This window comes from Mustela nivalis (genome assembly GCF_964662115.1).
Source record: "Mustela nivalis genome assembly, chromosome: X".
Lineage (NCBI taxonomy): Eukaryota > Metazoa > Chordata > Mammalia > Carnivora > Mustelidae > Mustela > Mustela nivalis.
Window position 1 is genome coordinate 120,581,841 of NC_139040.1, and position 21,129 is coordinate 120,602,969.

General features: G+C 41.4%; 1 protein-coding gene across 9 annotated transcripts in view; it reads right to left on the reverse strand.

Moving 5' to 3' along the window:
• Positions 1 to 21,129, reverse strand: part of REPS2 (RALBP1 associated Eps domain containing 2) — a 232,071-nt gene that overhangs the window by 117,289 nt on the left and 93,653 nt on the right. For all 9 annotated transcript variants that reach the window (XM_082718393.1, XM_082718389.1, XM_082718391.1 and 6 more), the window contains exons 6-7: positions 8,355 to 8,493; positions 1,017 to 1,080 (exon numbers count right to left, since the gene is read on the reverse strand). In XM_082718393.1, coding sequence (XP_082574519.1) covers positions 1,017 to 1,080; positions 8,355 to 8,493 — 203 coding nt within the window. The remainder of the gene's footprint in view (positions 1 to 1,016; positions 1,081 to 8,354; positions 8,494 to 21,129) is intronic.

Sequence of the window (21,129 nt, forward strand, 5' to 3'; positions counted from 1 at the left end):
CCAGAAAAGTTTTCCAATAAAATGCACAAAACATGACAAGCAATTTTAAATTCTACCACAATTTTTGTAAATCCTCGTGCAAAAAAAATCTTACACAAATATTCCAGGGTTTTAATTATGTATTTATAGCAGCAGCATCTCCCACCCAGGCTTGAGGAAGAAGGGCCCACACACAGCCGGGAGTTAACAGAGGCACTGAGCGTTCTCCTAAACGCAAATCAGCCATCTGGACTGGCTCGGGACAGGCCTTCTGGAACCCGGGCTGCAGCCAGCACGGCGGCGAGGTACAGTGCACACCACAGCTGCAAGTCAGAACTAGGGCCCAGCTGATAAACACCAGCCAAATTTACGAAGCTCAGAGGCTGCTAGAATAGTCAAATTTGACTTAATTCCAAAACATTTGTGAACCTTCTGTTCACCTGGCCTCATAAAATATTTTAAAGAAGAGATTTTCAAGATCCTCTGGTAACTTGCATCATATCAAGTAGAAATATCTGAAAATAAAATTCACAAGATGGGAATGCTCATATGCTCACACAATTGTTTAGACAGGAAAGGGATCTAGAGGACAATAATAATTGGAAAATTAATTAAGTAACAGCTAACAGTTACAGTGCACCAGACACTCAACATTGTGCTTTTCATATAATAACTTATTTAATCTTCACAGCAGCAAAAATCTTAAGTTCTATTCACTCTTTTATCTGTCAAAAAAAAATTCAACGGGCCCCCGGCTGACACAGTCAATTAAGTGTCTGACTCTTGATTTCAGTCCAGATTATGATCTCAGAGTCATGAGATCAAGCCCCAAGTCGGGCTCCACACCCGGCAAGGAGTCTGCTTGACATTCTTTCCCTCTCCATCTGCCCTCCCCCTTGCTTGTGCTCTCAAAATAAATACACAAATCTTAAAAAAAAAAAAATTCAAAGGATAAGACTTTTAAAATGCAAAAGTAGGAGCTAAGGTATGGGTATGTAATGACACTATGATACTAATATGGCATTAATTATACTTACCATATGTAGGAGAGTTCTGGAATGGAAAGCTTTGATTTGGTGAAGAAGTTCTTGGCCACAGAACCTGCCAAGAGAGCCACTGTATAAATAAATCATTAATTATTTATCTAGAGCAGCTTTTAAAATTTATATGTAAATGAGTTGTCATTTTTTTCATTCAGAATCCCTACCATATAACAATAAATGTAATATTTATTCATCAAAGCAACTATAAATCATATGGCTAAAAACAACATGTGAACAGCTTTTATTTTTTTTAACTTTATTTTATTTTTTCAGTGTTATGAACAGCTTTTAAAAGAATATATAAACTACAATCGGGCAAAAGAAACAATATCATAATACTTATTATACATATAAATTCCTTCTCGATTTTTCCAAAGATCTGCAAAAGTTTATTCAAAATTCAGAAGACAAATTTTAAAATTATTAAAGTAAAAATCTGTCAAGCACTTTTAATGAAAGGGTGATAAAGTAATATACGATCATGGCAGAAAACAGAGCAAAAAGAAAATTGACACCATTCATCTTATCACACAAGACAAAACAGACATCGTGGTAAAGAGTCAGGTGAAATATAAGATCTCTTGGTGGCTCTTTGAGAAATTTATCCAGGAACCACTTGCTACTTTCTTTATCCATCACAATTTTACCAGTATCAACTGAAATCAGGTAATCATTCCACTTTACATATTATATAACTCCAAGTCCCAACTGCACTTAAAATGTTAGACCAATCCTTAATGAGATTGAAATTTTTATGGTTTCAGCTCTAAGACCAATTTCAAAATTCAAAGGCCTCAATTCTAACATGAAGAACAGTCATATAAAGCCTCAAAAGGTCGAAAATTAAGTCAAAAGTCTTGCCCTGGCAATCACAAGTCTTCTAGCTGGACTTAAAACAAGGTATTATAATGCACCCTAAAGCAGAACTATTTTCCTTTGCTAGATTATGAAGAATCAAAGGGAAAGTGCCCTATTAACCAATGAGCTTTCTCGGAAAAGCATCCTGAGAAATAATGCTGTCACAGGACTACCGGCCATCAGTGCAGCCCCCTCGTCAAACATTTATCAGAAATGTCTTAAGAGCCTATTTATCAGCTATTTTATAAAGACATTCACCCCTTAACTCATTCTTCTTTTTCCCCCTTGATATCCTTTCTTCAAATCACACTAGGCCTAAACCCAAGCCACAGACCCAGCCTGGCCTTCAGACAGTAAAGAGGGACTGTTATGCCATGGTGTCCGGAAGAGATTAGGTAGGGCCCATCCAGAAGCCAACAGCTAACAAGTTCAATTGTGCCCTGGCTGTCACCTGCCAGAGAAGGAAGCTGATGAAAAAGGCCAAGTGCTCCCTCCTCTGGTGCTGACAGCTGTTGAATCAACGAGCTGGAATCCTCCCCCCAGCCCTAATCCCAGTCAACCTAGAAACCCCAAGCCAGCCTCCTTTCCTTGTTCTCTCCAGCCATTTTCAGACCTGCTGGGAAGCTTTATATGGGACAAAAGAAGGAGAGATAAGGCTTTAAAAAGTTGTCAGCAATCAAACATCAAAATGTAGATTCAGACTTTTTATTACAAGGAGTGTCTTAGCCCAGTAAAAAACAGCTATACATAGCATTGATAAATCAGTGATAAATGTTAACCTAATGAATAGATAAAAATCTTAAAAATAAAGACCAATAACACTATACAAAAACAGGTAGAGCTATGACAGTTCACAGAAATAGATTCAACCACACACACACACACCCCATTTTTTTAAGTAATCTATCCCCAACATGAGGCTCGAACTCACGACCCCAAGATCAAGAGTCACATGCTGTTATCACCTAAGCCAGCCAGATGCCCAACTGACTCTTAATCATATTGGAAAAAAAAAAACACCTCAACCTTCTTCATAAAAGATCCATAAAATAGAACCATGCAAAGACATGATTTCTTGTGGGAGAAAAATGCAAAAGTCAAGTGGGAGAAAAATGCAAAAGTCAGTGAATACATAGTGACAGTAAGATTGTGGGAAAATGGGCATCTTCTATAATGCTGCTGAAATGACAGCCCGGCACAAACCCCACAGAAGGCGTGTCTTGTAGTGTTTAGCAAAATCATATTATCCAAAGATACACTGACAAAAATATGAAAAGACAGGTAGAGGGCTATTCACAACAAAAATATGCCTAAGAGCAAAAGACTAAAAAGAATCCCAAAAGCAGATTAGCTAAATAAATGCATGTCACACAATCTAGCAGTACACAACCATAAAAGCAAATGGGAAACATCTCTCCATGCAATATGGAGTAATCACCAGGACATAATGTTAATCGGAACAAGCAAGTGGAGAGAAGTGGAAACAGTATGCTTCCATTTATCTCATGGAAGATGGGAGATAAGAATATACACACACATAAACATATTCACACACCGAAAAATTTGCTTTTACTTTTAAAAAGAGATAAACCATAAAAAGGGGGGCAGGGAAGAAAAGGGTAGATGGGAGAGAAATAGAAATAGAAGCTAGACTTTGTAAATTGTTTAGTAAATTGTTTTACAGACTCAAATTCAGAATTGTGAAAATATTTTATATATGTATAAAACTAAATTTCAAAAACCACAATCCCTAAAAATTGAAATCAAAACAATTAGCGCTGACAAAAACAAAGCTGGAGAACTCCCACTTCCTAACTTCAAAACCTACTACATTACCCAAGACGGTGTGGTATTGGCATTAGACTAGACAGTGAAAATCAGTGGGAAAAAATTAACATCCAGAAATAAGCCCTAACATTCACAGTAAACTGAATTTTGACAGGGATGCTAAAACAATTAAATCACAGAATCTTCTCCCCCCCCCCCCAAAAAAAAATGGTACTGGGACAACTGGAGATCTACATGTGAAAGAAGCAATTTGAACACCTACCTGATACCATACACAAAAATTAACTCAAAATGGATAAAAGACCCAAATATAAGAGATAAAACTGTAATATATATACCTTCTTAGAGGAAAATAAAGACATAAATTTTCATGACCTTGGATTAGGCAATGATCTGTTATTATGGCACCAAAAGCACAGTCAACAACAAAAAAACATAATCTATACACCATCAAAACTAAAAACTTACGTGCTCCAAAAGATACTATTAGGAAAATTGAAAAAAACAAGCCACCAATTGAGACAAAATATTTACAAATTCAATATGTGCTAAGAACATGTATCTAGAATACAGGTATATGTCATTTTATTATGCTTCACCTTACTGCACTTGGCACATATTGCATTTTTTTTTTTAACAAATTGAAGGTCTGTGGCATCCTTGTGTTGAGCAAGTCTATTGGTACCATTTTTCTGAAATCATTTGCTCACTTCATGGCTCTGTAACACATTCTGGTCATTCCTGCAATATTTCAAACTTTTTCATTATTATTTTATTTATTACAGTGATCTATGATTAGGGATTACAACTTACTGAAAGCTCACATGATGTTTAGCATACTTTAGCAATAAATTATTTTTTAACTAAAATATATACAGTGCTAGGGCGCCTGGGTGGCTCAGTGGGTTAAAGCCCCTGCCTTCAACTCAGGTCATGATCCCGGGGTCCTGGGATCAAGCCCCACATTGGGCCTTCTGCTCAGCAGGGAGCCTGCTTCCCCCTCTCTCTCTGCCTGCCTCTCTGCCTGCTTGTGATCTCTGTCTGTCGAATAGGTAAACAGATAAATCTTAAAAAAAAATACACACACACACACACACACATATATGCACACACAGTGGTTTTTTTACATATAATACAATTGCACACTTAACAGATTACAACATAGTGTAAATATAATTTTTATATGCACTGGGAAATCAAAATATTTGACATTCTTTATTGCAATATCTACTTTATTGCTGTCATCTGGAACCAAATCTTCAATCTCCCCAAGTTATGTCTGTACATAAGGAACTCTTACATTCAGTATTTATTTAAAATGGCAAAGGATTTGAATAGATATTTCTCCAAAGAAGATATACAATAAGAACATGAAAGGATGTTCAATTTCATTTTTCATCTGGGAAAAGCTAATCATAACCCCAAACGATACTACTTCACACTCACTAGTGAGGTAGGAGGGAAGGGAGACTCAGAAGACAAGTTGACCAAAGTAAAGCCATTCAGGTTTGAGACTGACCCTTAACCTAAAAGTGAGCAGGTAGCAGACAGAGTCCCAAGAGCCAACCATGGAAGACCACAAGACCCCACTCCCTCCAGCAGTAAAAGCCACAAAGGTCCGACATTCTTAAAATTGCTCCCTGTAGGTAATTTCACAACCCTAAGACAAGGGAGAAACTACGCACCCAATGTAAAGGATAAACCCAAAGTTAGGAGTAAGCCCCTTCCTATATAGTTAGCTAATTTTTAAAACTTAGAAAACTCTTTCTTAGAGGCAAAGGACGGTCCTCTTCCTCACCTGGGAGAAGAGACCACTATTTTATCTGTGAAGTAGTTCCCTTCTCACTTCCAAACTCCATAAATTTTTGTTTCTTTTTCTGAACAGCTTGCTCTTAAATTCTTTCTCACACAAAGCCAAGAACGCTCATGCCGAGGGGACTGAGGCCCTCCCTCTTGGGGACTCTGTCCATCTGGCATCACTAGGATGGCTATAAGCAAAAGACAGTAGGAGCCGGTGAGGATGTGCAGTAACCGGAACCTTCATAAGCTGCTGGTGGCAATGTTAAACGATGCCGCCGCCATGCAAAACAGTCGGATCCTCAAATGACTGAACACAGAGTTACCATGTGACCCAGCAATTCCCCTCCTAGGTATACATTTAAGAGAAATTAAAACATACGTCCGTACAAAAATGTGCATGCGTATATTCAGAGCAGCATTATTCTTTTTTTAAAGATTTTTTATTTATTTGAGAGAGAGTGAGAGAGAGGATGAGAGTGGGGCCAGGAACAGAGGGAGAACCAGATGCCCCACTGAGGAGGAAGCCTGATGTGGGGCTCAATCCCAGGACCTGGGATCATGACCTGAGCCAAAGGCAGCCACTGTGACTAAGCCACCCAGGCACCCCCAAGCAGCATTATTCCTAATAGCCAAAAAGGAGAAACAACACAAATCAAGTGCCATCAACTGATGAATAAATAAAACGTAGTATATATCTATACAACGGAAATTATTCAGCCATAAAAAAGCAATCCAGCTCTAGTACATAGTACAACCTGGATAAAATAAACCTTAAAAGTATTATGCTAAGTCAAAGAAGTCAGACACAAAAAAAGACCACACATTATATTATTTCATTTATAGGAAATGCCTAAAATAGGCAAATCTTTAGAGAGAAAAAGTAGTTTAGTCATTATGTAGTGCTGGGAGGTGGGGCGAGCAGGAATGGGGAATAATTGCTAATAAGTAGGTGGTTTGTTGCAGGGTAATGAAAGTGTTCTAAATTCAGATTGTGAATACATTCTGTAAATACACAAAAACCAATGAACTGTACACTTTACAGGGGTGAATTTTATGGTATGTTAATATCTCAGAAAAGATTTTGTTTTTAAAAGAGACATCACCTAATTGCAATAGATGAACTCCTCTTGACCTTCAACAAACTGAACTGTTTTCAAAAGGCATTTGTGAGACAATCAGGGAAATCTGAACAAAGACTTGATGATATTAAAGAAATGTGTTTCGTATTTTTTTTCACCTGTGCCAGTGAATTGAGGTTATGTTTTTAAAAGGAGTCTTTCTTATCATTTGAGATATGAACTGAAATATTTTCAAATGAAATGATCTGATAACTGCTTCAAAATCATCTGGTCTCAGAGAGGATACAGGCTGAACAAAATCACTGTGCTGTGTAGTAGGTACACAGGGGTTTCTTATACTAGTCACTCTAGTTATATCACATTTGAAATTCTGCAAAATAAGGAAGTTAAAATAAAAACACTCCTAACAGCTACCCATTTGTATTTGTTTAATTATACACATACATTATGAAGAAACTCACTTTAAGGGGCACCTGGGTGGCTCAGTGGATTAAGCCTCTACCTTCGACTCAGGTCAAATCCCAGGATCCTGAGATTGAGCCCCATGTGGAGAACCATGTCTCCCTCTCCCTCTCTACCCCCGCCTGGCTCGTGCTCTTTCTCTCTCTCTCAAATAAATAAATAAAATCTTTTAAAAAAATTTAAAAGTCACTTAAGCAGGGGCGCCTGGGTGGCTCAGTGGGTAAAGCCACTGCCTTCGGCTCAGGTCATGATCTCAGGGTCCTGGGATCGAGTCCCGCATCGGGCTCTCTGCTCAGCAGGGAGCCTGCTTCCTCCTCTCTCTCTCTCTCTCTCTCTCTCTCTCTCTCTCTCTGCCTACTTGTGATCTCTCTCTGTCAAATAAATAAATAAAAAATCTTTAAAAAAAAAAAAAGTCACTTAAGCAGTGGGTAAGGTTAGTAAATGGCCAATCTGAGTTTCTGCTTATTTTAAGTCCTGTTGTCAACATTGAATTTGTTGTATCTACGATACTTGCCTTTCAATAAAACTACTACCACCAATCAGAAAAATGATGTCTGAATTTATACGATTATATTTCAATTATATATCTTATTTCTCAAGAGAAAATTAGTCCATATTTAATATGTCAGGTTACAATTATTGAGGAAATAGTGTTATTCTTCAAAATTGAAGTACAAAAAGAAAGTTTTATGAATTTTTCTTCCAGACTCTGCTGTTTCACTGTTTAGTCTTCAGCCCAGGAAAATGTAGGCATACAGGAATTAAATCAGTTTGTCTCAGTTTGAATTTTGCATGAGAACTCAACAGGAATACGTATTTAGAAGACAACCCAGAAGAACAGACATGTGGACATAAAACTGCTGGTCTATTTTTCTCCCATATTTTAATTTCTCTCAGAAAATCCAGAGCAGAAGGACTTGAGCCAAAGAAAGCGAGCACGAATTTGGACTTCTAAAGCATACATAACATTAAGAGACTTGTGACACGAAATCTTTAGAAGGCTACACTACATCTTCGCTTGAATATGAATAAGCAATTAAAGAGGTCATCCTGGTGCCACAGTCTATGATCTCAAGAACTGCTCTGCTAATAAGGCACAGGTCTAGACCAGGCTCCCCCAAATTCCCACTTAAACCTTTGAAACTGAAACATTATCCTCCAAATGTCATTGCCAAGTATTTTTCTGCATGGTTTACAGTTGATAAGAAATTCAGTCATAGAGGGAAAACAAATCAAAATCACAGAAGGATGTCACATTCATTTTGTGTGAACTGTTTCTCAAGATGTGTACTGCTACCGGTGGAACAGTACTGGGACCCATGTCTTCACCCATCAGCTTAGTTACCTGAAATGAAGGAACTCGGGTCAGGCTGAAGGGATCGGAACTGATTGATGTAGTACTCGCGCTGTTCTTCTGTTATCCTCCAGGGTTCCTCCGGGTAATTACTGCTGTTATCATGTGGTTCTCTCTCCACGGAAAAGGACTTAAAAAATAAATAAGCAAATGCTCAGAGGTAAAAATAGAAAACATCAGCAAAAGCCATCATGCGTTATACTTATTTTTTTTCCTTAAGAGAATACATTTAAACACCTTGTAACTAGGACATAATTAGAACATAAACTTCTGCAGGGCAGACATCATGCTTCGTAAATTTTTGGATACCTCAAAGTTGTTAACAACACTGAGCATGAAATACTGAACACTTGGTGAGTGAAGAAAGTTCTTCCAATGTGCTGAAGAAAGAGTAAAAAGGATGATCGTTCTTTTTAAACATTTTTATTTATTTATTTATTTAGAGAAAGAGCGAGTGCAGGGTGGGGAGTGATGGAGGTAGAGGGAGCAAGAGAATCTTAAGCAGGCTCCACACCCAGCATGGAGCCAGAGTCGGGGCTCAATCGCACAACCCTGAGATCAGGACCTGAGTGAAATCAAGAGCCAGACGCTCAACTGACTGAACTACCCAGGTGCCCCAAAAGGATGAGCATTCTTATCCTTAAATACGGACTACATTTTTATCCTTTCAGGTTAGCTGAGTAGGCAGCAAAATAATCTAGCTTTCTTTTAAACCCTTTTTTTTAGATCTACAAAAGCTATAACCATGTCATCTTTTTTCTGAGGCATTTCCATTGTATAATTCTGGGAATCAAAAGTTCTGATTCCAATTCCACCTCCCCACGTCCTACTCGAGTGGTAAGTCAGGATCCCAGAACCTGTCGTTCTGCATTTGTGAACTGTGGGTAACACTTGGTAATAGAACTGGGTCTAGAGAACAACTGCTCCTGGGATCATAGCAAACCGGGCAACATAACACGGGGTGCATCAGACATGCCACTAGGGGGCATGCAAGGCAAATGTGAGGATTTACGGATAAGGAGAACCAGAAACGAACTTCAGGAGAAAAGACTGTACTAGGCCATGCTTAAAGAAGCAAAACTGGTGATTCTGGAAGGAGGAGCCTAAGTCTTTGTTCCATTCCTCCCATCTACCCCAAGGCTAAGGTGAACACAAGGAGTGTGACCCTTTAGGACAAAAGGAGACTAGAAAAAAAATGGAGAGATACTACTGCTAAATAACCCATCAAGTTGCCTGCTTCTGCACACACTATCAAGAAATTAATCATTAGGAGGGCATTCTACTCGCTATCCCTAGAAATGACAGCGGACCATCTCTGCACCCTTCCTCCCACCCCCACACACCCCATTCCAGCAAGTAATTCTCAGGAACACTCAGCTCTCTCCTCTGTGACTTTCAGAGATGAAATAAGACTATAAAATGTTGAGCTGTGATATAACTTTGAGGTGTCATCTTTAAAGTTTTCATACCAGATGAGTTTCCACTAAATGTATATCAGACATTTTTAAATGCCCCAGAAGCCACTAATCATTAGTTATTATCTTAAATTCATAGAATGCTTTCAAATTTACAAAGCACTACACATACCTATCTCACCTGAGCATCTCAAAACCTTTGAAAGGTAGACATAGCAGGTATTATTATCCTGTTCTCAGATGAAGAAATGAAGGCCCATACAACTTAAGAGATGAGTCCATATCCTTCATTATTTGCAATCAGCATTACTGCATTATTGCAGTCAGCAAGTAATTACCCCCTCTGTTTTTTTTTTAAAGATTTTATTTATTTATTTGTCAGAGAGAGAGAGAGCGAGAGCGAGCACAGGCAGACAGAGTGGAAGGCAGAGTCAGAGGGAGAAGCAGGCTCCCTGCGGAGCAAGGAGCCCGATGTGGGACTCGATCCCAGAACGCTGGGATCATGACCTGAGCCGAAGGCAGCTGCTTAACCAACTGAGCCACCCAGGTGTCCCTACCCCCTCTGTTTTATCTGTTGTTCAAAAAAGTCAGCCTACTCTTTAGAAGGCCTTTTTTAAATTGAGTTGCATCAGGGATATTGAGAACATAATGCTAAGTGAAATTAAGTCCAACATAGAAAGACAAATACTGGGGTGCCTGGGTGGCTCAGTGGGTTGGAGCCTCTGCCTTCGGCTCAGGTCATGATCCTGGGGTCCTGAGATCGAGCCCCGCATCGGGCTCTCTGCTCAGCAGGGAGCCTGCTTCCTCCCCTCTCTCTGCCTGCCTCTTTCTGTCTGTCAAATAAATAAATAAAATCTTAAAAAAAAAAAGAAAGAAAGAAAGACAAATACTGTATGATATCATTTATATGTGGAACCAAGAAAAAAATCAAACTCCTAGATACAGAGAACAGATTGGTGGCTGTCAGGCATGGGGCGGAGGGAAATTGGGTAAAAGTGGTCAAAAGGTACAAATTTTTGGTTATAAGTAGGTCCTAGAGATGTAATGCAAAGCATGGTGACTATAGTTAATGATACTGTACTTTATGTTTTTAAAGTTGCTAAGAGAGTAAACCTTGTAAGTTGTCATCACAAGAAAAAAATCTGTAACTATGTATGATGATGGATGTTAACTAGTGTAATAATCATTTTGCATTATATACATATATCAAATAATTACACTGCACACCTAAAACTAATACAACATTATATACCATTTTATCTCAATTTTTTTTAAAGATTTTATCCATTCATTTGTCAGAGAGAGTGAGCACAGGCAGAGTGGCAGGCAGAGGCAAAGGGAGAAGCATGCTCCCTGCTGAGCAAGGAGCCCGATGTGGAACATGATCCTAGGATGCTGGGATCATGACCTGAGCTGAAGGCAGCCGCTTAACCAACTGAGCCACCCAGGCATCCCCATTTTATCTCAATTTTTAAAAATAAATTAATTTTTAGAAATTGAGTTGCATCCAAGTTGTTTTCAGAAACTCCTATGATTCTGATAATAAACAATATCAATAAAGCAAGAAAGGTCACAATTCAGTCTAAGCACCCAATGGACCACACAACTTTCTGAAACACTCCCACCAAATCCCAGAGCCAAATTCAAATGTTCCACACTAGCACTTTCTGACCGAGGCCAGATGTCTGAACAGGTTGCAGGGGCAAAACCAAGGGTAGAGGGAATCAGTACACAATGGATTGGGTTCCTGGCCAAATTATAATGTGTAGGACTTCCAGGAACACTGTCCTTCTGGTTGGCACTGAAGGAAACAGCTGGAGTAAATGTATCTAAAAAGCTGGGTATGGGCTGGACACAAGAATGGATGTTTACAACTGAACAATCAAGCAGATGGTTCACAAACCCAGCAGGACACTGGTGAAAAGCCCTGTCCCACCACCACCCTGCAAATGAAGGCATGAAAATCTCTGTGCTGGGTGTTAGCTGCTACATTCCTGGGTCTGATCCAGAAGCTACCGCTCCCCTAGAATACACTACTTGCCGCCTGGAATCGGAGCTGCCATATCTGGCTGCTGTTGTTACGACAGCCCATGTCTGTTCTTTCTCCAATCCCATGACCACCTGCTCATTCTATTTCCTCTCCCACACTATCTCACTGACGACCTGCATCAGTGGCCTCTTGGCAGGTCTCAAGGCTATTCTGACAACAGAGCTTAAAAGCCTACAGAGATGACCTGTCGCCTAATAGAAAACATCCACCTCCCCCATGTGGCCTTTAGGGAACTTACAATCCAACCTCCCACCCCTGCTCACTTTTAGCAGGCTGATCACCCATTGCTGGCTCTCCATGGGTCAGATCTCTGTCTTCTTCCCAGACCATCCCTCCTCTGATCCCAGCCTCCTCAAATCCTATTACTTGAGTCCCACTGCCCCATAGGGCTCTCCAGTGTACCTGCCAGGACCACAGCCACCGGAGAAGGCAATTCCCATCCCCTCTGATACAAAGGTGATACAAAAAGCTCTGATACCAAAAAAAAAATAAAGCTCTGATACAACGGTGGGCTTGGTAGCCACATGTGCACCACAAGACCCACCTCACACCTGGTCTCACCCAGTTGAGTCCAAGTAAAGAAGAGAGGGCACACAGTTTCTGGCCTCTGGGACCCTCTTGCAGAGAAAACTCTACCCTAGCAAGAAAAACTTCAGCCAGATGCTCATTACTAGGGCTGTGGGTAAGAAACATGAAGATCAAAAGCACAGAAAACAGACCCTGAACAGATGCAATGAGGCCATGACACAGAGTGAGGGCTCAGTGGGGCTTGAAGCCATGAAGAACCAGAGCCAGCCTAAGCAGAACCTGTGAGGCAGAGAAATACTAAAAAGAATAGGGGGCGAGGATGGCCGTTGGCAGCCAGCAGACAACCAGAGAGAGAAGCAAACCCAAGGCAACTAGGGCAAGCACGAATAACTAAGAACTCCCACTCCTCAGGGCCAATGGGCCACTCCTTGTCGCTCATTTCTTGGATTCCCAAGAGAACTCCAACCCCACCTCCTTTACAAGAAGACTTAAGCTGGCAAGGAGAGTTCCTGCTCCCTAAAACCAACAAGGCCTTGCAACAAAGAGGGAGAAGGCATAAGAACATTGTATAACCTGTACATAACATAGCATGGCCCTTTTATGGGCTTGCTCTAAATGTGTTAACCTACCCTCATTCTCCTTCCCAGAACTTGCTTCTCACTGCATGCTGTTAACTGATTTAATAAACAAGTAATTAGGCATCTTAAAAAATATGAACCTTATGATTAGTATCACACATACTTGAACATTTCAAGTGCTCTTGAAATACCATCATTCAGGTTTCAACCTGAGGGACCAGAACCATATCATGTATCCCTTTACTCTGCATATAAGCCCTAGCAGGCACACCACCGATTCTAAAAAGTAGTGTGAGATCCATTTATTGGTAGGCTCTAGTAAGTTCAGATGTTTGCCTTATATTAAAAGAGGTGCAGAGGGCACCAGGGTGGCTGAGTGGGTTGGACCTCTGCCTTCGGCTCAGGTCATGATCTCGGGGTCCTGGGATCGAGTCCCACATCGGGCTCTCTGTGCAGTGGGGGGCCTGCTTCCCTCTCTCTCTCTCTGCCTGACTCTGCCTACTTGTGATCTCTGTCTGTCGAATAAATAAAGAAAAATCTTTTAAAAACATAAATAAAAAAATAAAAGAGGTGCAGAAACACTACTCTATATTGTGCTAAATGAAAGTAAACCTGTGAATCCATTTCACATAAAGTTTCAGATCTATCAAAAGAAATCCATGTCTATCTTCCTATAGTTCATCCATGGTCTCTGATCTCTGTGGGGATTTTCTCACTCAATACTCATTAAGTGAGTATTTCAGTGTCAGGTGAGGGCATACAGAAGGAGTAGGTCATATTCCACACATTCTTAGGCTGAAATAGTCTAAAAGAAAGCTCATCACAAGAAGCAAAATGATTTGAACTTTGCTGCATGAATAGTGACCCACTCATTCATTCATTCATTCAATAGACACTTACTGAACACCAAGAATATCCCAGGCACCAGTGACTCAGCTATACTGATGGGTAAACTGATTCTTTTTCCCAGGAAAACTAGGGTCTCATGAGAGAGAAAGACAAATGGGCAATCCCAAAATAATGAAGCAAGTGCTACAACAAGACAGGCTACTCTAGAGTTTTGCTACTCCAAGTATAGTCCCCAGACTACCCAAATCAGCATCTCCTGGAGACTCGCTAGAAACACGGAACGTCAGGCTCCACCCTACATCTGGGGAATCAAAGTCTGGAAGTGGGACCCAGGAATCTGTGGTTTAACAAGTTCTCTAGATTACCTGAAGCACACCCAAGTTTGAGAAGCAATGCCACAAAACATGTAGAGCAACACCAACAAAAGGAACAGAAAATGACACAAAAAGTGACAGACAATGGTCATCTTCGGAAAGACTACATGCAGACAGAATCGGCTGCTAGTACGACGCGGATGTCAGCGGAGCTGCCAGAAGATAGTCCAGACAGCAAGCAGGGCCCGGATCATGAAGGCCCAGGGGGACCAGGTGAAGAGATACAGACTGGATCTAGAAGACAGTAGGGAGCCACAGGTAAGTATTAAACAGAACAGTGAAATTCTCAGCTGTCAGTTACAGAAAGATCACTTCAGTGACGAGAATGGATGAGGAAAGACTAAAGGTAGGAGGACAAGTTAAGACCACATGAGCAACCCTGGCCAGAGGTCAAGATGGCCCAAAGTTAGGGAGTGATGAGAGGTGACAGAAAGAAAAAAGCCATATGGTCAGGACCAGAGGAAGGCCCATTCCAGCAGTGGGATGGCAGCTAAGGACCTCTCTGTCAGCAGCTAGAGGGCCATCTTGCTGCAGGACCCAGATGCATGGAACACCTTCTCCAAATGAACCCCAAAGTCAACTGAAACAACTGGCTCCACTTTACAGACAAAGATGTGAAAATTCAGCCACCAGAGAGAGACTAAGAAATATGGGGAGATGAACTATGGGGCCCCGGGCTTCCAAGGAGATGCCAGAGCCTGGAGAAGCCCCACATGGGCCAGCACCCTAAGAGGACTCGTCCCCTTCAACTCTAGCTCCAGTGGTTTTGCCGGCTGGGGAGAGCTATTTGCTAGCTGCTGCCAATTTTAAGTTCTGCCAGTGTTTTTAAGAAAAAATAAAATGAGAGAGAAACCTTCCACATCTGTCTGCTTAAGCCACATACATATGGTTCATTATGCAGTTTCTCTAGACACAGGAGAATTAGATTTGCTTATATTTCAAACATTCAAACCCTTAGTTTCAAGTGAAATGCAAATATTTGGCACTACAAGTTATTATCTCAAGGGAAAACTGGCTGTTTGTAATAAAAGCGACTTCAAAAGACTCATTAAAAAGTAATATTATTAATAAAATCCCAAAAGGTGACATTTACCCCTGAAGTATCTTAAAAATCAAGCACAGATGAATAATATGAATTGCAAGGAGGCATCGTCAGGGAGACTTTACAAAGGGTGTGTCTATTGTTTCAAGCACAGAGCGCGTCTGTTGAGAATCCAATCCCACCCTGGAGGCCGCCGTTTCACCTGCGGATGCAGTGCTCTCACACCGGTGTCCTTCCGGTGCCTTAGTAAACAAACCATCTGGAGTAGCAAAAGCTGACGGAAAGCCCACAGAGAGTATGTGAGAACGCATCACCTGCCAACAATATTTTGGAAGAAATAAGACGGCCTCAGTGCAACCACTGATCACAACATGATTTCATGAGCAAAGGTGTGAGAAGACTCAATCTCCCCTACTGAGAAAGAAGGACTAACAGGCTGGTTAGACCAGACTAGAGCCCAAGGGAATATGAATCTGCCTCAGGAAAGATCATGCTCACTCATCAGCCATGGGGCTGAGAAGAAAGAAGAGTCATAGGAGCAAATGACAGCCGTGCTGCTATGTGGGATTACGGCAGCTGTGCTCTGGGCATGTACAGCACACGAGGCCTAGTACAGAAGCACCACTGCGGGGCTGTGGCTGCCCACCCAGCAATGACATGTTCCCTGCAACTGGCTGCAGCCATGTGACCGAGCTCTGGCCAATGCCATGTGAGCACAAGTGACCGGCACTACTTCCACGTAGTAGAGCTAGCACCCTGCAGTCCTCTATGCTCGTCCCCGAGGGCCACAGGACAGAAGGACCACTGGTCCCTGAATCACCATATGGAGGACGGCTGCCTACCAACCTGTTAGATGAGTGAAACATATACCAATGCGATGAAGTCATTAAAACGTGGGGCATGGCACCTGGGGGGCTCAGTCGGTTAAGTGGCTGCCTTCGGTTCAGGTCATGATTGCAGGGTCCTTGGATCAAGTCCCACACTGGGCTCCCTGCTCAGTGGGGAGCCTGCTTCTCGCTCTCCCTCTGCCTGCCGCTCCCACCTTGCTTGTGCTTGTTCTCTAATAAACAAATGAAATCATTAAAAGAAAAAAAAAAACATGGGGCATATCTGTCACAGCAACTATCAGTCTAACTATCCTTTAGGCCAGGCCCAAAGGAAAAGCAGGCCTGCCCAGGACAGCATAGCCATTCCTGCACTCAACACAGAAGCACGCGGCTTCATTTTGTAATTTTACCACCTAATAACATGAGACAACTCTGAGCCTAGTCCATTTTATAATTTGTCCGCACAGGCCATCTATAGGGACAGCAGGTATGTGGACACATCTTTACAGCCACCTTTCTATGTCTGGTTAATAGGAGCTTATCTTTCATGGGTTTGAAGGAGACTTGAAGAGAAGATGTACCAAATAAAAAGAAGAGAGGGCCAGGGTAAAACTGGGAAAACGATTAAATGAGGAATGAAGAAAACAAGATGGAGCTCAACAATTTAGTTTTGACCTTCCAGCTGATTACTCGGTGTAGTATTTTATAATCTTGTGTATTTATCCTCTGTCTCACACCCCACTCTCACTATAATAAAAGGTCCATGAGGGCAGCAAAACTGGTCCAGTCTGATCATTGCTGTAGCCCCAGCATCCAGACAAGTGCCTATGCTCAATACATGTTTTTTTTTCAGTGACTGAACAAATAACTGGACAAATAGACAATTCCAACCCAGAGACAGAAAGGTTAACCTAAGCTCTCATATAATGACTAGAGCTGAACTTTATATACATTTATCAAACAACGTCACCTAACTGTAGAGGCTGGGTGCCTTCCTTTACCAATGAAATTAAAAGAAAAAATTCTTTTTTTTCTTTTTATTTTGAAATAATTATAGATTCACAGGAAGTTGCAATAAATGACTTCTGGCTTTGCCTGTAGAGAAGTTAGTTAAAATTAAATCCTAACAGAGCAATTTAACCTTATCAGTTTCTTCATGGAAATGCATCCATAAAGATGCCAAACTTGCTCAGGGATCTAATTTCAACTGCTTAGGAGGTTGATTGCAAAGTGTAGGAATCTGAATCTAATGAGTAACATGGAGCTGCTGCTTGTCAAGACAAACTAAATTTTCAAAGCAATCACCATAGACATAGGAGAACGTGCAGGAACACATATTCATTACTTTGCTCAGTGCCAGGCACCGCAAGCACCCAATACACATGACCTATTTTCACCTTCACAAGAACCCTGAGAAGTAGGTCCCATTATTTCCAGTTTGCAGAACAAGAAACTGAGCGTTAAAGGAAGGGATGTGACTTACCAAGATCACACGCCTACTAAAATGGTAGAGCCAGAACATGAGCAGAGTCCAGAGTATACATTCTTTTTTAATCGGCAAGCCCGAGGCCTCTCCCTCCCTTTCTGATCCAACCATCCTGTAATAATACACCATTCCCTTTTAAGAAACACCCTCACTACTCTGAAAACTATAAAACACTGATGAAACAAATTCAAGATGACACAAAGAAATGGAAAAATATTCCATGCTCATGGACTGGAAAAACAAATACTGTTAAAATGTCTATACTACCCAAAGCAATCTACATATTTAACGCAATCCCTCTCAAAAAACCAACAGCATTTTTCACAGAGCTAGAACACACGATCCTAAAATTTGTATGGAACCACAAAAGCAACCCTGAAAAAGAAAAACAAAAAACAAAACTGCAAGCATCATAATTCCAGACTTCAAATTATGTTATAAAGTAGCAGTAATTAAAACAGTATGGTACTAGCATTAAAACAGATTCATAGAACAACAGAAGACAATAGAAAATCCAGAAATAAACCCACAATTAGATGGTCAATTAATCTTCGACAAAGGAGGAATGAATATGGAATGGGAAAAAGTCTCTTCAAAAATGGTGCCAGGGGGGTGCCTGGGTGGCTCAGTGGGTTAAAGCCTCTGCCTTCGGCTCAGGTCATGATCTCAGGGTCCTGGGATCAAGCCCCACATTGGGCTCTCTGCTCAGCGGGAAGCCTGCTTCCTCCTCTCTCTCTCTCTCTGCCTGCCTCTCTGCCTACTTGTGATCTCTATCAAATAAATAAATAAAAATCTTTTTTAAAAAAATGGTGCTGGGGGGGTGCCTGAGTGGCTCAGTGTGTTAAAAGCCTCTGCCTTCGGCTCAGGTCATGGTCCCAGAGTCCTGAGATCGAGCCCCACATCTGGCTCTCTGCTCCTCGGAAAGCCTGCTTTCTCCTCTGTCTCTCTGCCTGCTTGTGATCTCTGTCTGTCAAATATGTAAATAAAATCTTTTTAAAAAATGATGCTAGGAAAACTGGACAGCTACATGCAAAAGAATGAAACTGACCATTTTCTTTCACCATACACAAAAATGGACTCAGAATGTATTAAAGACCTAAATGAGACCTAAAATCACAAAAATCCTAAAAGATAACACAGGCAGTAATTTCTCTGACATCAGCCCTACCAACATTTTTCTAGGTATGTCTCCTGAGGCAAGGGGAAACAAAAGCAAAAATAAACTATAGGGATGATCCAAAAAAAAAAAAAAAAACACTTCTGCACAGCAAAGCAAACAATCAACAAAACTAAAAGGCAACCTATGGAATGAGAGAAGATATCTGCAAATGATATATCCAAGAAAGAGTTAGTATCCAAAACATATTTAAAAAAAAAAACTTCTACAACTCAACACCCCAAAAATACATAACTCAATTAAAAAATGGGCAGAAGACATGAACAGACATTTCTCCAAAGAAGACATCCAGATGGCCAACAGACACATGAAAAGATGCTCAACATCACTCACTAGCAGGGAAATGCAAATCAAAACCACAATGAGATACCAACTCACACCTCTCTGAATGGCTAAAATCAAGACAAGATACAACAAGTGTTGGTGAGGATGAGGAGAAAAAGAAACCCTCTTACACTGTTGGTGGAATGCAAACTGGTGGAGTCACTGTGGAAAACAGTATGGAGGTTCCTCAAAAAATTAAAAATAGAACTACCCTAGGATCCAGTAATCACACCACTGAGTATTTACCCAAAATACCATAAGATACATACATCCCTATGTTTATTGCACCATTATTTACAATAGCCATTATGGAAGCAGCCCAAGTGTCCATGAAAAAAATGGATGGGTAGCGATGTGGGGTGCAAGCAAGTATGTGTGTACACACATACACACACCACAGAATTATTAATCAGCCACAAAAAGGAATGAAATCTTGCCTTGTACAACAACATGGATAGAGCCAGAGAGTATAATGCTAAGGGAAATAAGTCAGTCCGAGAAAGACAAATACCATATGATTTCACTCATACATGGAATTTAAGAAACAAAACAAACGAGAAAAGGAAAACAAAAAGAGAGACAAACCAAGAAACAGACTCTTAACTATAAAGAACAAACTGATGGCTCCCGGGGTGGGGGTGGGTGAAATAGGTGATGGGGATTAAAGAGTGAACTCACCATGAAGAAAAGAAAAGAAAATAGGAATACCGTCACTCCAATGCCAAAATCAATGCAGCAATTTTGCAGACTGCAGATATTCATACAGGATATAAATAACCTATACTTATACATCTCTCCCATTATCTAGTTTAGTTGTAGACTTTGGCCAGTAAACTACTAAATCATACAGACAGAGCACCATCTGATTTCTCACACACCTATAAACATCTGGCATGCTCTCACATCAGAAAGAATCCCGTAGACAGCCATAAAATACAGGTATTCAATCATTTCACTGCTATTTTAGTATGTGGCACTAACACTATTTTGATTAACCTAAGAAATGCCTATGAAAAATCACTATCTCCAGCTCTTCCATCGGGACCCAAGATCTGCTACTCCACAGGGCACTTTCCCTTGGGATTCTGCTATCTGCTTGGAGGAGTCCAGGAGAAAGTGAGAAGTCAGCAGTAGGAGAGATTTTGATGAGGCTGTGGACTGCCAGTACCACTGCACTAATATGCCCACCCCAATCCTTGCCAGTTAGGTAAAGGTACCCTTAACCTCCTTCACTGTGCCCTCCCCTTAACACTCAAGATCTGGGGCTGAATTCGAGAAATGCTTTGGACAATGAGGCTACAGACTGGAGGTGCAAAAAGAGTGCAGATTCTGGGGGCGCCTGGGTGGCTCAGTGGGTTAAGGCTGCCTTCGGGTCAGGTCATCATCTCAGGGTCCTGGGAACGAGCCCCGCATCGGGCTCTCTGCTCAGCAGGGAGCCTGCTTCCCCCCTCTCTCTGCCTGCCTCTCTGTCTACTTGTGATCTCTCTCTCTCTCTCTCTCTCTCTGTCAAATATATTAATAAATAAAATCTTAAAAAAAAAAAAAAGAGTGCAGATTCTGGAGGCGGAGAGATCGGGGCTCGGATCTGGGATGGCTGCCTGGGCCACCTAACTTCTGAGCCATCAGTTTCCCACCTAAAGGCAGTGCCATGGCCCACAGGGCTCTGTCTACCTCTCCAGCTTCGTCTCCCGCCCACTCTGGGCTCTGGCCACACTGGCCTTCTTCCAGGTCTTGGATTGTGTCTCCTCTGTGTGCTCTACACATGGTATACTGGCCCACCCGGTGCCTCCTAGCATCACTCTGCACTGCAGATGCTGGCTAAGTAAAAGCACCTTATCCAAATACCTCTGCTGCTAGAATTCCACATGGAACTTAGGCTCCCCTAAACACGCCCACGAAAGGCTGGTTCAAAACAAGTCACGTGGTAAAAGAGGCAGGGAACAAAACATTCACTTGGCAGGCCTGGATCATACAGAGTGTGGAGCTGCCACTGAAAGCGATGGCGACAGCTGCCCAGCTCTGTAGCTACCTGACTGTGGCAAAGGCAAAGCTCCCTCAGCCCTCCAGCCATCCAGCCCTGCCGTGTGGTCTGGGGAACTGTTCCTGCAAGCCCAGA